The sequence below is a fragment of the Jaculus jaculus genome, chromosome 10, assembly GCF_020740685.1.
Source record: "Jaculus jaculus isolate mJacJac1 chromosome 10, mJacJac1.mat.Y.cur, whole genome shotgun sequence".
Taxonomy (NCBI): Eukaryota; Metazoa; Chordata; class Mammalia; order Rodentia; family Dipodidae; genus Jaculus; species Jaculus jaculus.
Window position 1 is genome coordinate 378,617 of NC_059111.1, and position 13,470 is coordinate 392,086.

The 13,470-nt window shown below is 37.6% G+C and overlaps 1 protein-coding gene across 6 annotated transcripts in view; it reads right to left on the reverse strand.

Moving 5' to 3' along the window:
• Dmxl2 (Dmx like 2) overlaps window positions 1–13,470 on the reverse strand; it is a 174,092-nt gene that overhangs the window by 13,878 nt on the left and 146,744 nt on the right. For 3 of the 6 annotated variants that reach the window (XM_045160206.1, XM_045160202.1, XM_045160201.1), the window contains 6 exons: window positions 10,355–10,533; window positions 5,458–5,588; window positions 3,554–3,639; window positions 2,723–2,924; window positions 1,444–1,561; window positions 334–396 (listed from right to left, as the gene is read on the reverse strand). In XM_045160206.1, the coding sequence (XP_045016141.1) occupies window positions 334–396; window positions 1,444–1,561; window positions 2,723–2,924; window positions 3,554–3,639; window positions 5,458–5,588; window positions 10,355–10,533 (779 nt within the window). The remainder of the gene's footprint in view (window positions 1–333; window positions 397–1,443; window positions 1,562–2,722; window positions 2,925–3,553; window positions 3,640–5,457; window positions 5,589–10,354; window positions 10,534–13,470) is intronic. The other 3 variants (XM_045160205.1, XM_045160204.1, XM_045160203.1) reach the window with 2 other exon arrangements.

Genomic DNA, 13,470 nt, shown 5'->3' on the forward strand with positions numbered 1-13,470 from the left:
GAACCAATGGCCAGGCAGAGCAAGCTGGATGGACACAGAAAGCACCTCCTACCCTATGTCTTCAGGTGGGGTGGGAGCAAAAAGTTCTATGATTGAGCTGGGCGTGGTGGCGCACTCAGGAGGCAGAGGTAGGAGGATCATCGTGAGTTCAAGGCCACCCTGACAATACAGAGTGAATTCCAGGTCAGCCTGGGCTAGAGTGAGACCCTACCTTGAAAAAAAAAGTCCTCTGATTGGTTGGTTATTCAGTTGAGCAGCCATGGTTAGTATTAGAGATAGACGGAGAGGTGGGAGTGGTTAGCTCTGCGAACAGAGAAGAGCTTGGGAGGCTACCTTGATGTGGCAATCTTCTGCTACGTAGTTTTGTTTGACCTGCTCCACATGTTCTTCTATAGACTACATAACACCACACCGTCACAAACACAAAACACATGCATGAAATGAAATTATAAAGAGAATGAAAACTTCAAACTAGAATGGTCATCATTTAAAGATGACAAAATTCATTTGAAAAATCAAGAAAAAAACCAAACTGAATAAAACAAAATGTCATCAGATAAACATAGAAGCACAAAGGGCAAAATTAAAGTTGCTGTGGCTATGACACACACATGAAAACATAAAAGCTATTTCAAAATAAAAAAGACTTATTTGAATTTGGCATCAGGGATTAGCTCAGCCCTCATATATAAGTGACCCCAATTTGGGTCTCTAAATGGGCTTAACCCCACTCTTACCTTCACATGGGCAAGAGCTCTTTATACTCCTTCCTCTTTCCCCTTCTCTTAATCTAATAGTCTCTCTGAACTTTGAAACAATGAGTCATTTGAATGCCACTATGTAACAAAGTTCCTAAAACTATAATTATAACCTGCTAGGTTATAAATGCTAATAAAATGCTTTTAAAAGCCAGGTGTGGTGGTGCACACACTTAATCCCAGCACTCTAGAGGTGGAAGTAGGATTGCCATTAGTTCAAGGCCACCTGAAGACTACATAGTGAATTCCAGGTCAGCCTGGGCTGCAGTGAGACCAAAAACTGCTTTTAAAGGGCTATGTTGTATTTTTAAAACTCAATATTTAGAGAATCATATTATAGAGTATATTCTTTATAGAGTAAGATCTTAAAACATCCACTGCAAAGTTATTACATGTGAAAGTCCAGCAAGCAAATATTTTCATGAAATTACCAGTTTTCACTTGATTATCATAGAACTTATATTGTTTCATTACTATGAAATGACAATTATAACTCTTTTAAGGCTTAGAGAGAATTATAAGGTTTTCTATTAAAAGAAGCTTTATAAAAACTGGCAACTACCTAGGATATACAAAGATAATGCAGTAAGTTCTAACTAAAGATAAAAGTTCAAAAATAAATCAAGCACTGATAATTAGGACTGTTAAAAAATAAGAAAAAAATGCAACAAAATTCTCAAAATACCTCACTCTGCTTTCTCTTCTTAGTGAAAATATATCTAATAAATGTCTCTTGAAGGACTTCTTGTTTAACAAGGAAATGCCAAAGTCGTTTGACTGGAAGTGCAGAAGAATCCCGGGACCTAGCAAATAAACAATTGATATGTCACACTGTTTTAGCACAGAAAATTTATTTCATTTTGCAGATACTTGTTTTAAAACCCCTACAAGCTATTCGAAGGAGACAGCATTAAGGTCAACAAATTTTTAATTTTTTTTATTTTTAGTTATCATGATATAGCAATTAATTCTCTAATTACACTGAATGAACCAGTTGGTATGAGAATCAATTAAATCTCATTTTCTTTTAAAATTACACATTACATTTTCCTTTTGGTAAAAGCACACTGGTAAATATGGACAAATATAAAGTAATGTTGCATTTCTAATGTCCTAAGGCTTTAGTCTCTCCAACTTATAAGCAATACTCTAATCACAGCTGGTCACTTTGAAACAAAGCAAAAGCTACATATGCTTAACCTAATTTAAACATTATAGAATGCATACATGTACTGAAACAGCATATTTAGCCAATAACAATGTCAATTTTGTGTTTTTTAAACTTTTATTTATTTATTTGCAAGCAGAGAGAGATGTGGAAGAGAGTGAGAAAATGAAGATGAGAGAGGGAATGGGTGCATCAGGGCATCTTGTCACCACAAATGAACCTCAGATGCATGCACCATTTTGTGCAGTTGGCTTATGTGGGTACTGAAGAATTGAACCTGGGCGGTAAGGCTTTGTAAGCAAATGCCTTCAACCACTGAGCCATCTCTCCAACCCAATTTTTATGAGTTCGATTCCCAAGGATCCATGTAAGCCAGATGCACAAGGTAGCACATGCATCTGGAGTTTGTTTGCAGTGGCTAGAGACCCTGTCATGCCCACTGTCTGTCTGTCTCTCTCTCCCAAATAAATAAAATAAATAAAAATTAAAATTTCTATTATAAAAAATACATTATATATATTTATGAAAACTACCAAAAATGTTTTTAAAAAAATAAAGAATTTTTCTCCTGTAATGCCATATATACAATAATATAGTATATATTTACTGAATTACAGCAAATTCTAGGTAATATAATTTTCTGTTCAGATTTCTGTTGCATTCCTTAGACAATTCTAAAACTTAATTGCAGTTTCAAAGTTGTGAATGGGTTGAAGACTGTTTCGAATACTTTATCAAACTGTTTTCCAGGAAAATTAAAACAATTCTGTCATTGACATTCCAAAAAGTTTCTTACTTGAATGGAGTATTTTCAGGCTCTAGCATTGCTTTATTTCGAAGAAGAGCTGGCCCAGCTCCAACTGAAAGGTCAGTGGGGTATGTGTTGACATAGTTAGGGGGTGGACCATCAAACTGATCCATTTTCTCTTGCAGGATCTGTTCCCAGTTCTCCAGGTTTTTAATTACAGCAATTCCTAATGGTGATGTTACAGGAAGCTCTAAGGGGCAATAAATAGAATATGCCATTTTATTTTGGAAAAAAAAAATACTGATCACTACAATCATGGACTCCAACAAAAAGCCTCCCACTAGTCTTTGGCCAAAAGAGAGGCTACATCCATCAAAATCTCTCTTAACTACCTATATTTATCCCCTTTAAGCAATGCCAATTTCACTTTCCATTGGATCTGTTTTTCTTTTACAGAAGGTAGCAAAAACCAAGGACAACCAAAATCTATCAATAAGACAAGAAAAGATAGCTGACTCCCTATCATGAGATGAAGCACCCCTTGCACATCAGCTAGGGCCCTGCTGAAATCACAGAGGGACTGGCTAGATAAGCAAGAGTGCTGCTTCCACAGCAAGCCTGACATTTATAAACTCTGCATTCTTTGTGTCAAGATTTCTGAAAAATACAAATAAATCTGAAGAGGGTAATCTATATTGTTTGTATTCCTAATGCTTACAACAAAACAGAAGGCCAGTTGCCTATAATGAGCTGAGAAAAATATTTAGCTTCACCTGGATTCCTGCTCTTTCAATCTTCTATATAGATCATGATTCTGTAGTATTAATTTGATAGCAATATATTATAGTTAATAACATTACTTGCAAATTTCACACTCACCAGAGAATTCCAGTCCTGCAATGGGAAAGAAATTCTTGACATTGTGTAGTACCAGCTTAACCATTGTTAAATGTAGAAGAGCCCAGCTGTTTGGGAGAGGGGAAAAATATAATTAACTGAAAAATAAAAGCATGGGGGAAGCACAGTGGTGTTCCCTATCAATTGTTTAGCCCAATCTCCAATGTTCCAAAAAAGCTGCTACTAGGATGAGGAGATTGCTCAGTGTTGGTTAAAGGCACTTGACTGTAAAGCCTTCTGGCCCGGGTTTTTTTTTTTTTTTTGGTTTTTCGAGGTAGGGTCTCACTCTGGTCCAGGCTGACCTGGAATTAACTCTGTAGTCTCAGGGTGGCCTCGAACTCATGGCGATCCTCCTACCTCTGCCTCCCAAGTGCTGGGATTAAAGGTGTGCGCCACCGCGCCCGGCTCCGGGGTTTTATTACGCAGTACATGCCTAAAGCCAGATGCCCAAAGTGATGCGTGTGTCTGGAGAGGCGCTTGCATTCCCATACTGTACCTCCTATCCCTTTTTCTTCTCCCTCTCACCTGCCCCCATCTCTAAGTAAATAAAATTTTTAAAGTTGCCTCTGACTTTTATTATACAAAATGGATTCTTTGTAGTCTTTGAAAAGTAAAAGATACTTAATAATGTATCATTGGCAATGCCTAGTGGGAAAATGTGTCATATAGTCACTAATACTAATAACACATTAATAAGTAATATGTTAAGTTCTAATACCTCATCAACAAAGTATTTTTTCTAAGACTATTAAGTCTTATAAACTGCATGGAAGCTAATCTTTGAAACTAGATATGAAGTATTCTTTCTAGAAACTGACCTCAAAGGTGCAGAATTCCCAATTTGAAAGTATCTCAAGTTTTCTATAAATCCATGATAGTAATGTTATTTAAAAAAATAATAGGAGACTGGAGAGATGACTCAGCAGGCAAGCACCTGCAAAGCCTAAGGACTCAGGTTTGAATCCCCAATATCCACATAAAGCCAGCTGCACAAAGTGGCACATGCATCTGGAGCTCATTTGCAATGCCTAGAGGCACTGGCACACCCATTCTCTCCCTCTCTCTCTCTCTCTTAAATAAACAAATAAAGTTTTATTGTCTGGCTAAATGTATGTATTATGCTCACCAAACTGCCCAGTAAGCACTTACCATTCACACCCATCTATTAATGCTACCCTCACCTTTCATTACAAAAGCTTTTTTTCAGATGGCGGTGACCACTGGGATGACCCAAAAGGCACCTTAGTGCTGAGAAGAAGTGACAGAGGAGTGCTCAGCACTGAAATATCTCTATAATATCTTCCAAGGCTTAGGGTCCATTGCAGAAGAGGTAGCAGAGCCAAAGGAAGGGTAGGACTGCTTACAATGCAATCGTTCAGACAGAAATTGGCCTCAATATCAATGACCTCACAGTTCCTAGCACTACCTTCACAAGACCTTCATAATAGGAGAAAAAGATGATGACATCAAAATAAAACAGAATAATTGGGAAGGGGAGAGGATATGATGGAGAGTGGATTTGTGAAGGGGATAAGTGGAATAGGGAAGGGAATTATAATGGTTTATTGTCAGTAACTATGGAAGTTGTAAATAAGTTGAAAAAAATTAAAAACTGGGGAAAGGGAGAATTCATAAATTCTTCAACAGAAGAATAAATTATAGGCCAGGTATGGTGGTGCACACCTTTAATCCCAGCATGCAGGAGGCAGAGATAGGAGGATCACTGTGAGTTTAAGGCTGGCCTAAGACTTCATAGTGAATTCCAGATCAGCCTGGGCTTCCTCAAAAAAAAAAAAAAAAACAAATCTAAATAAATAGATAAAAATAAAAACAACATCAGGCTTTTCTGAAAAAGGTCAAGGGTGGGGGGAACAGGCTTTTCTTACCTGTAGGAATTTGGATCTTGGTGTTCCTGTATTTGTGTGTCTGAAAAAAAGCCGTCATCTTCTTCATCATCACTGTGAACACTTTCATCAGAGTCATATATAACACCACTATCAGACAAAGGAAGAAATGGCTGGAATAAAAAGTTAAACTTTTTAAATATATAATTTAATAAATATTATGCTTTTTAATATTTATTTGCTTAAGAGATATAGAAACAAACAGAAAGAGGCAGGCACAGAGAGAGAGTAAATATGGGCACACCAAGGCCTCCGGCCATTGCAAACCAACTCCAGATGCACATACCACTTAGTGTATCTGGATTTACATGGGTGCTGGGGAATAGAACCTGAACCATTAGGCTTTTGCAAGCAAGTACCTTTAACCAGTTAGCCATCTCTTCAGCCTCTATAATTTTAAAACTATTTTAAAATATATTTTGTTCTAATTTAAAGTTGAAAGTGTTAAATAATGTTAACCTAAGTAAAATTTTTCTTCGGCAGATGATACTATATTTACAAAAGCCAAAATCACCAGGAAAAAAATCTCAAATTCAATAAGAGAACTGAGTAGACATAACATGAATTTTTTTTAATCAATTGTTTTCTTCTTACATATCAACAATAAAACATTACAGCTGGGCATGGTGGTAAAAACCTTTAGTCCCAGCACTTGGGAGGAAGAGGGAAATGAGTTACCATGAGTTCAAGGTCTGCCTGGGGCTACACAGTGAATTGCAGATCAGTCTGGGCTATAGTGAGACCCTATCTTGAAAAAGTAAAAAAAAAACCAGCAACAACAAAATAAATAAATAAATAAAAACTATTACAAAAGCCTAAAGAAAAACAATACATTGAAAGGTATAAAACATCCATTGAAAAACTACAAAAGGCAGGTGTGGTGGCCCACACCTTTAATATCTAGCACCTAGGAGGCAGGGTGAAGAGGACTGCTGAGTTTCAGGCCAGCCTAGAACTAAAGAGGTAAGTCTGGGCTAGAGTGATATGTACCTCAAAAAAAAAAAAAAAAAATGTTGGCTTATAAAGCCTTCTCGTCTGGGTTTGATTTCCCAGTACTACATCAGGTCAGATACATAAGGTCATTTTCAACAGCAAGAGGTTCTGGTATATCCATTCTCTCTGTTGAATATACACATATACATATAAAAGAATTTGTCTAATGCATGAATAAACTTTCCAAAAAGAGGGCTGGAGAGATAGCTAAAGGGTTAAGGTACTTGCCTACAAAGTCTATTGACCCTGGTTTGATTCCTAGTACCCATGTAAAGCCAGATGAACAAAGAGGCTCATGCTTCTGGAGTTTCTTTGCAGTGGCTAGTAGCCCTGGCATGCCCATTCTCTCCTCCTACCACAAATAAAAAAAATCAATAAAACATTTTTTTAAATTTGATACCAGGTGTGATAGCATACACCTTTATTTAATCCAAGCACTCAGGAAACAGGTAAAAGATCATAGTGAATTTGAGACCAATCTGGAACTAGAATGAGTTCCTGGTCAGCCTGAACTAGAATAAGACCCTACCTTGAAAAAAAATCTTCATGGGAATTTCTTTCCCTTTTTTTGGAAACTTATGTTTCTAGGTTCATAGGAGAAAATGGATAATCGTATTTATATGAAAAATATATTAATGGATATTAAAATAAGTAAATAACCAACTTTATAAAAACATTTTAAGATACAGGGGAGCTGGGTCTAGTGGCACATGCCTTTAATCCAGTACTTGGGAGGCAGAGGCAAGAGGATCACAATGAGTTTGGGGCCAGCCTGAGACTACAGAGTGAATCCAAAGTCAGCCTGGGCTACAGAAAGACCCTACCTCAAAAAAAAAAAAAAGATACAAGGGAAAACGTAAATGCTGGATACTTCACATTATGCAAGCATGATTCTGTTCAAAAACCTATTTTCTCAGGGTTTTTTTTTTTAAGAATATCTTTTTATATTTTATTTATTTATCTGAGAGAGAGAGAGAATGGGCACACGAGGGCCTCCAGCTACTGCAAACAAACTCCAGATGCATTAACCCCCTTGTGCATCTGGCTTATGTAGGGCCTGGAGAGTCAAACCGGGATCTTTTGGCTTTGCAGGCAAACGCCTTAACTGCTAAGCCTCTCTCCAGACCCCTAAAAGAATTTATTTATTTATTTATTTTATTTTATTTGGGAGAGGGAGAGAGAGAGAGAAGCAGACACAGAGAGAGAATGGGTGCACCAGGGCTTTCTAGCCCCTGCAAATGAACTCCAGACGCATGTGCCACCATGTGCATCTGGCTTACATGGGTCCTGGGGAATCTAACCTGGGTCTTTAAGATTAGCACACAACTAAGTCTTTTCTCCAGGCCTTTCTGAGGGCTATTGTTGTTGTTGTTTTGTTGTTTTATGTTTTTTGTTTGTTTGTTTGTTTTGAGGTAGAGTCACACTCTGGCTCAGGCTGACTTGGAATTCACTATGAAGTCTCAGGGTGGCCTAGAACTCAGGCAATCCTCCTACCTCTGCCTCCCAAGTGCTGGGATTAAAGGTGTGCACCACCACACCCGACTTGTTTTTATTTTTTGAAGACAGTATATGCTAGCTTCAAACTGTATCCTTTTGCCTCCATCTCCCCTAATGCTTGCTAGGAATTAAAACAGCTGCGTAAGGGCTGGAGGGATGGCTTAAAGGTTAAGGCGTTTGCCTGCAAAGCCAAAGGACCCAGGTTCGATTCCCCAGGACCCACATTAGCCAGATGCACAAGGAGGTGCACACGTCTGGAGTTCGTTTGCAGTGGCTAGAGGCCCTGGCATGCCCATTCTCTCTCTCCCTTTCTCTCCCTCTTCCTCTATCAAATAAAGAAAGAAAAATAAAATCAAACAAAATAAACAGTTGTGTCAGTTGGTCCATCACACTCAGCTTCAAAATCCTTTGTAAAAGTTAAATATTGACCAGTTGTGTGTAATCCCAATACTCAGGGGGTTGAGGTGAGTGGTTGAGGTGAATTCAAGGCCATTCTGGGCTACATAGCAAGTTTCAACTCAGCCAGGGCTACTAAATAATCCACAGTAAGTAAATAGAGATTCAAATGAAACAAAACTGTCCACTGAGTTGGTAATTTAAGGTAGATGGCAGATAAGGATTGAGAGGTTATTGTTTCTCCTTTTGTATATACTTACAGATTACTATAACGAAGGTTTTTTTGGTTTAAGTGATAGCTATATGATTTAATTTTTTTAATTTATTTGCAAGCTTAGAAAGAAGTGGCACTCCAGGGCCTCCTGCCACTACAAATGAACTCTAGATGCATACACCACTTTGTGCACCTGACTTTACATGGGTACTAGGGAATCGAACCTGGGCCTGCAGGTTTTGCAAGCAAGTGCCTTTAACCATGAAGCCATCTTCCCAGCCCTATACATGTTTTTCATGGTGTGGGAAATTACTTGCCTTGTAATGTTAACTGAAAACAGCCAAATATAAAGCTACATATAATGATCCAATTTTATTTTTTTAATTTTTTTATGATCCAATTATATATATATAGGTAAGTAATTTTTCTTTCCAAGGTAAGGTCCCACTCTAGCCCAGGCTGACCTGGAATTCATTATGTAGTCACAGGGTGACCTCAAACTCACAGTGATCCTCCTACCTCTGCCTCCCAAGTGCTGGGATTAAAGGTGTGTGCCACCACACGCAGCTTCAATTATAAATATTTAAAAATGAAGAAAAAGGATTAGAGCAAGTGTACCTATATTAAATTTTCTTTTTCTTTTTTTTTTCCCCCTAATGTGTCCCAGGCTGGTCTCAAACACCCAAGTGCTAAACATAAAGGTGTGTGCCACCCTCTTGGCTTATATTCCTTCTTTATACTTTGCATTTTCCATTATCACAGCTTTAGATTAATCAGGAGAAAACATTTATAAAAAATAAAAATAAGCTGTCACATGACCATTTACAAATCTTAATGTTGTTATCATTCACATTAATGATTCCATGCATTTTCTGAATATCAAAGAACAATCAAGCTAGAAAGGAGAATGCGAGATTCTGCATTTCTCACAATTTCCTTGGTGCTGCTGCTGCTTTTGTTCTGAGGCCATATTTTGGGGACCATTATATAACCAGTCTTTAGTTTGTAAAACTACTCTTCAACACTCAATTTCAAAAACTTTTCAAGATCAGCCAGGTTCTTATAAAACAGAGTAGGTTCGATACCTCAAAAAACTCTAAGATGAGATCTAATAAAAAGTCAGAAGTAAAGAAAGGCAAACGTATTTCCTCATGAGCACATACTTCAAGGTGACGACAGTGTTAGCGCACATTACAAGAAAGCATATCAAATTCAGCAAGGTGACGACAGTGTTGACAGTGTTAGCACATGTTACAGGAAAGCATATCAAGGCACTGAGCAAGAAAGCAAGTGCCATACTAGCATGCACCTGGCACAGTAGGTCTATAAGGTAAACAGTCCCCACATATACTCTTCCCCAGAGATGTTCTCTCCACTTTGTGGAAACAATGATAAGTTATGGGACTTTACCACAGCCTATCAAACCCTAATGTCCATTCTTTTCCTCTAATTCCATGCTGACCAAGGGGAACTACTGATAATGAGTTCAGGGGAAACTGCATAGTAAAAACAAGAATTCTATCACTAGAAAAGAATGACACTATATGTTAGTAAACTAATCTTTGGTTTATACCTACATTCCATATGATCTTAATTTCTCTCTTCTATCTTCAAGTGTTTAATCATTCCCAAATTTATTAGGACTATTCTGTTTTGGGATCTGGGAGACTAAATGTTTAAACTAAGATGACTGAATCCAAAAGCAACCCCCTCATTTTTATGTGACACACACAAGAGTCAATGAAGCAGACAGTTAAGTATCACACCTCATACCCTTACCTTTGCAACAAAGTAATCCCACATACTAAGTTCAGGAGGAATAAATTTCTCTTTGTAAGATGGTCTTTCTGTAGGCACTGGTGGTGGGGTAGCATCTTTTACGGGCCTTCCAGGGACCAGCATTCGCATGTTAAATCTTCTTCGGTGTTTATCTATGTCTTCAGAAGGAACAGGAGGTGCTGAATAAGATTGAAATTCAGCATTTATTCTCCATTATTAGTTCACACAGTTAACCTTCATTTTCTTCCTCCTCTTGCCATGATTTGTTCTGGATCTACTATCTGAGCTCCTAAATGTTTCTAGTTAGTACATCAGAGTTCCAGCTGTCATAGCAAAGAACATGTGGGTATCCTTCCATGAAATCACATGGGTGTTACATAGACTATGGATTAAAATGATTCCATAAAGATGAATTACAGAAGTACTATTCTCAGTAAGGATTAACAAGAGTGACCGTTTCTAACTATGTGCTTCAAGAACCATTCAATGAGGCTGTGCTTCAAGAAAGATTCAATGAGGCTAGAGAGATCGCTTAGTGGTTAAGGCACCTGCAAAGCCAAAAGGACCCAGGTTCAATTTCCCAGGACCCATAAAAGCCAGATGCACAAGGTGGTGCATGCATCTGGAGTTTGTTTGTAGTGGCTAGAGGCCCTGGAGCACCCATTCTCTCTCTTTCTCTCTGTCTCAACTAAATAAATAAATAATCTTGAAAGAAAGAAAGAGGGCTGGAAAGATGGCTTAGCAGTTAAGATGCATGTCTGCAAAGCCTAAGGAGCCAGGTTCAATTCTCCAGGTCCCATGTAAGCCAGATGCACATGGTGGTACATGCAGCTGGAGTTCTTATGCAGTGGTTAGAGGCCCTGGCATGCCCATTCTCTCTCACTTTCTCTCCCTCTCTCTGTCTTAATAAGTAAATAAAAATAAAAATAAAATCTTTAGAAAAAAGTGTTAAAAAAAAAGAAAGGAGATTCAATGATAATGCAGTAGGAAGGACAATATAATGCAAGTCTCTATAAAGGGCAGAAGCCCAAAATGGAAGAGGGAAACAACAGTAATAAATGTCTAAAGTAGGTTTGTATAAATTAGGGGTGAAGCACACAGACAGGAGTCAGAAGGGTAGTAATAATAAAAATGACAACTCCTAGAGTTAGACCTAGACCAGCCCATGGATCTGAAACATATAGTACAGACAATTCTAGCTACAGATTCTCATGCTACCCCCATGATGAGGTATAGTATTTGATCCCATATAAAGGAAGGCAGAAGATGGCATGAGAGGGGTCTGAAGTATTATGGTAAATGATAAAAACCAAAGAAAAGGTTATAATATGAAATATACATTTTAAAATATATATATATATCAAAAGGATTGAGGAGCTAATTGGATATGAGAGAGCCAGAGGGTACAACAAATCCATCAGTAATTTATGTCAAGTACAACCATTTTTCTCTCTGCCTATTGTTTTTTTAAATATTTTAAATTTACATAAAATTTATATAACATAAAACTAGCCATTTAAAGTATGTAATCTAGTGGCATTTGGTCCATTTGCAATCTGGTGCTATTATCACCTTAATCCAGTTCCAAAGCTATCATTGCCCTAAATGGGATACACAGACCTATTAAGTAATTGCTCACTTCATGTTCCTTCTGACTTATGGAATTATCTAATCTAGATATTTCATACAAGCACAGTTGACAACATATGACCTTGTGTGTCTGATTTCTTTGACTCAACATAGTATTTTCAAATGCATGCACATTATAGCATGTTAAGTACTTCATTTCTTTGCATGGCTGGGTGACACTCTACCATAGGTAAATACCATGTCATTTATCCACTCATACATGATGGTAAAACACCATTAACTCACAAAAGCCCACAAAGTATCTAATGTTACTTTTTAAAAACCTAAATTAGATTATATTACCCCCTTCTGCTTAAACCTTTCAGTAATTTTCTCTCTGCTTAAAATAGCTAAAGTGTCTAAAAGACCTTGCCCAAATTACTCATCTAACCCCACCTCAAACAACACTGATCTTGTTCATGATAGCTCTGATTGCCTCTTGAAGTTCCTAGAGAAAGATAATCCAGACCTATCACAAAACTTTTGCTAATTGTTCCATGTGCCTAGAATGATCAGATCCTTGATATCTGCAGGTGTGATCTGATCAGTGACCTCCATAACGCTCTGCTCAAAACACTTTGTCATCAGAAATTATCTCCTAGCCACTCTAACTAAATTGGTCTCTTCTCCATTCCCTCATCACTCTTTTCACTTATCCTGCTTTGTTTATATCACAATTCTTATCATGCCTAAAATATCATATGATTTATTTATTGTTTGTCTACCTTCATGAGGTGTAAGCTTCATATGGTAAGGGCTTATCTTGTTCTTCCCATACTTCCAAAGCCTAGAGCACTGCTTAGCACTTAGTAGATAAGAGAATGACTGACTACAAAAGTAAATGCATTCACAGATGTTTTAAACATGTATGGCTTGATAGACAGAGTGACTATAAATAGGGCTAGACATATAGCTCAGTGATTAAGCACCTGCCTAGCATGTACAAAGCCCTGGGTTTTATCCCCAGTATTGAAGAGAAAATAATTCAAAGAATTACCAAAATCAAAATATAGAAAATTCAAGAATACAAGGAAGTGATTTGGCAGAAAACTTTTGTTTAAAATAGATTATAATTAAGTATGAATAAAATGTTTAAGACAGCAATATATAAAGAGAGTAGACTATGAGAATTTGTACTGTCACTTCTATTAATATAACTTACATAGGGATCTCTTTTAACTCAACCAGTGACAGTGAGGACAAGTTTGAAATGTGTCATTTACATTCTTTGTGCCACTCATTCCCCATCTGTAATGTGACCATTTCTATAGATGATTTAAAAAGAAAACCACCCGGGCGTGGTGGCGCACGCCTTTAATCCCAGCACTCGGGAGGCAGAGGTAGGAGGATCACCGTGAGTTCAAGGCCACCCTGAGACTACAGAGTTAATTCCAGGTCAGCCTGGGCCAAAGTGAGACCCTACCTCGAAAAATCAAAAAAAAAAAAAAGAAAACCTTCCCATGGCATCAGTCTGTAACATCCCAAAT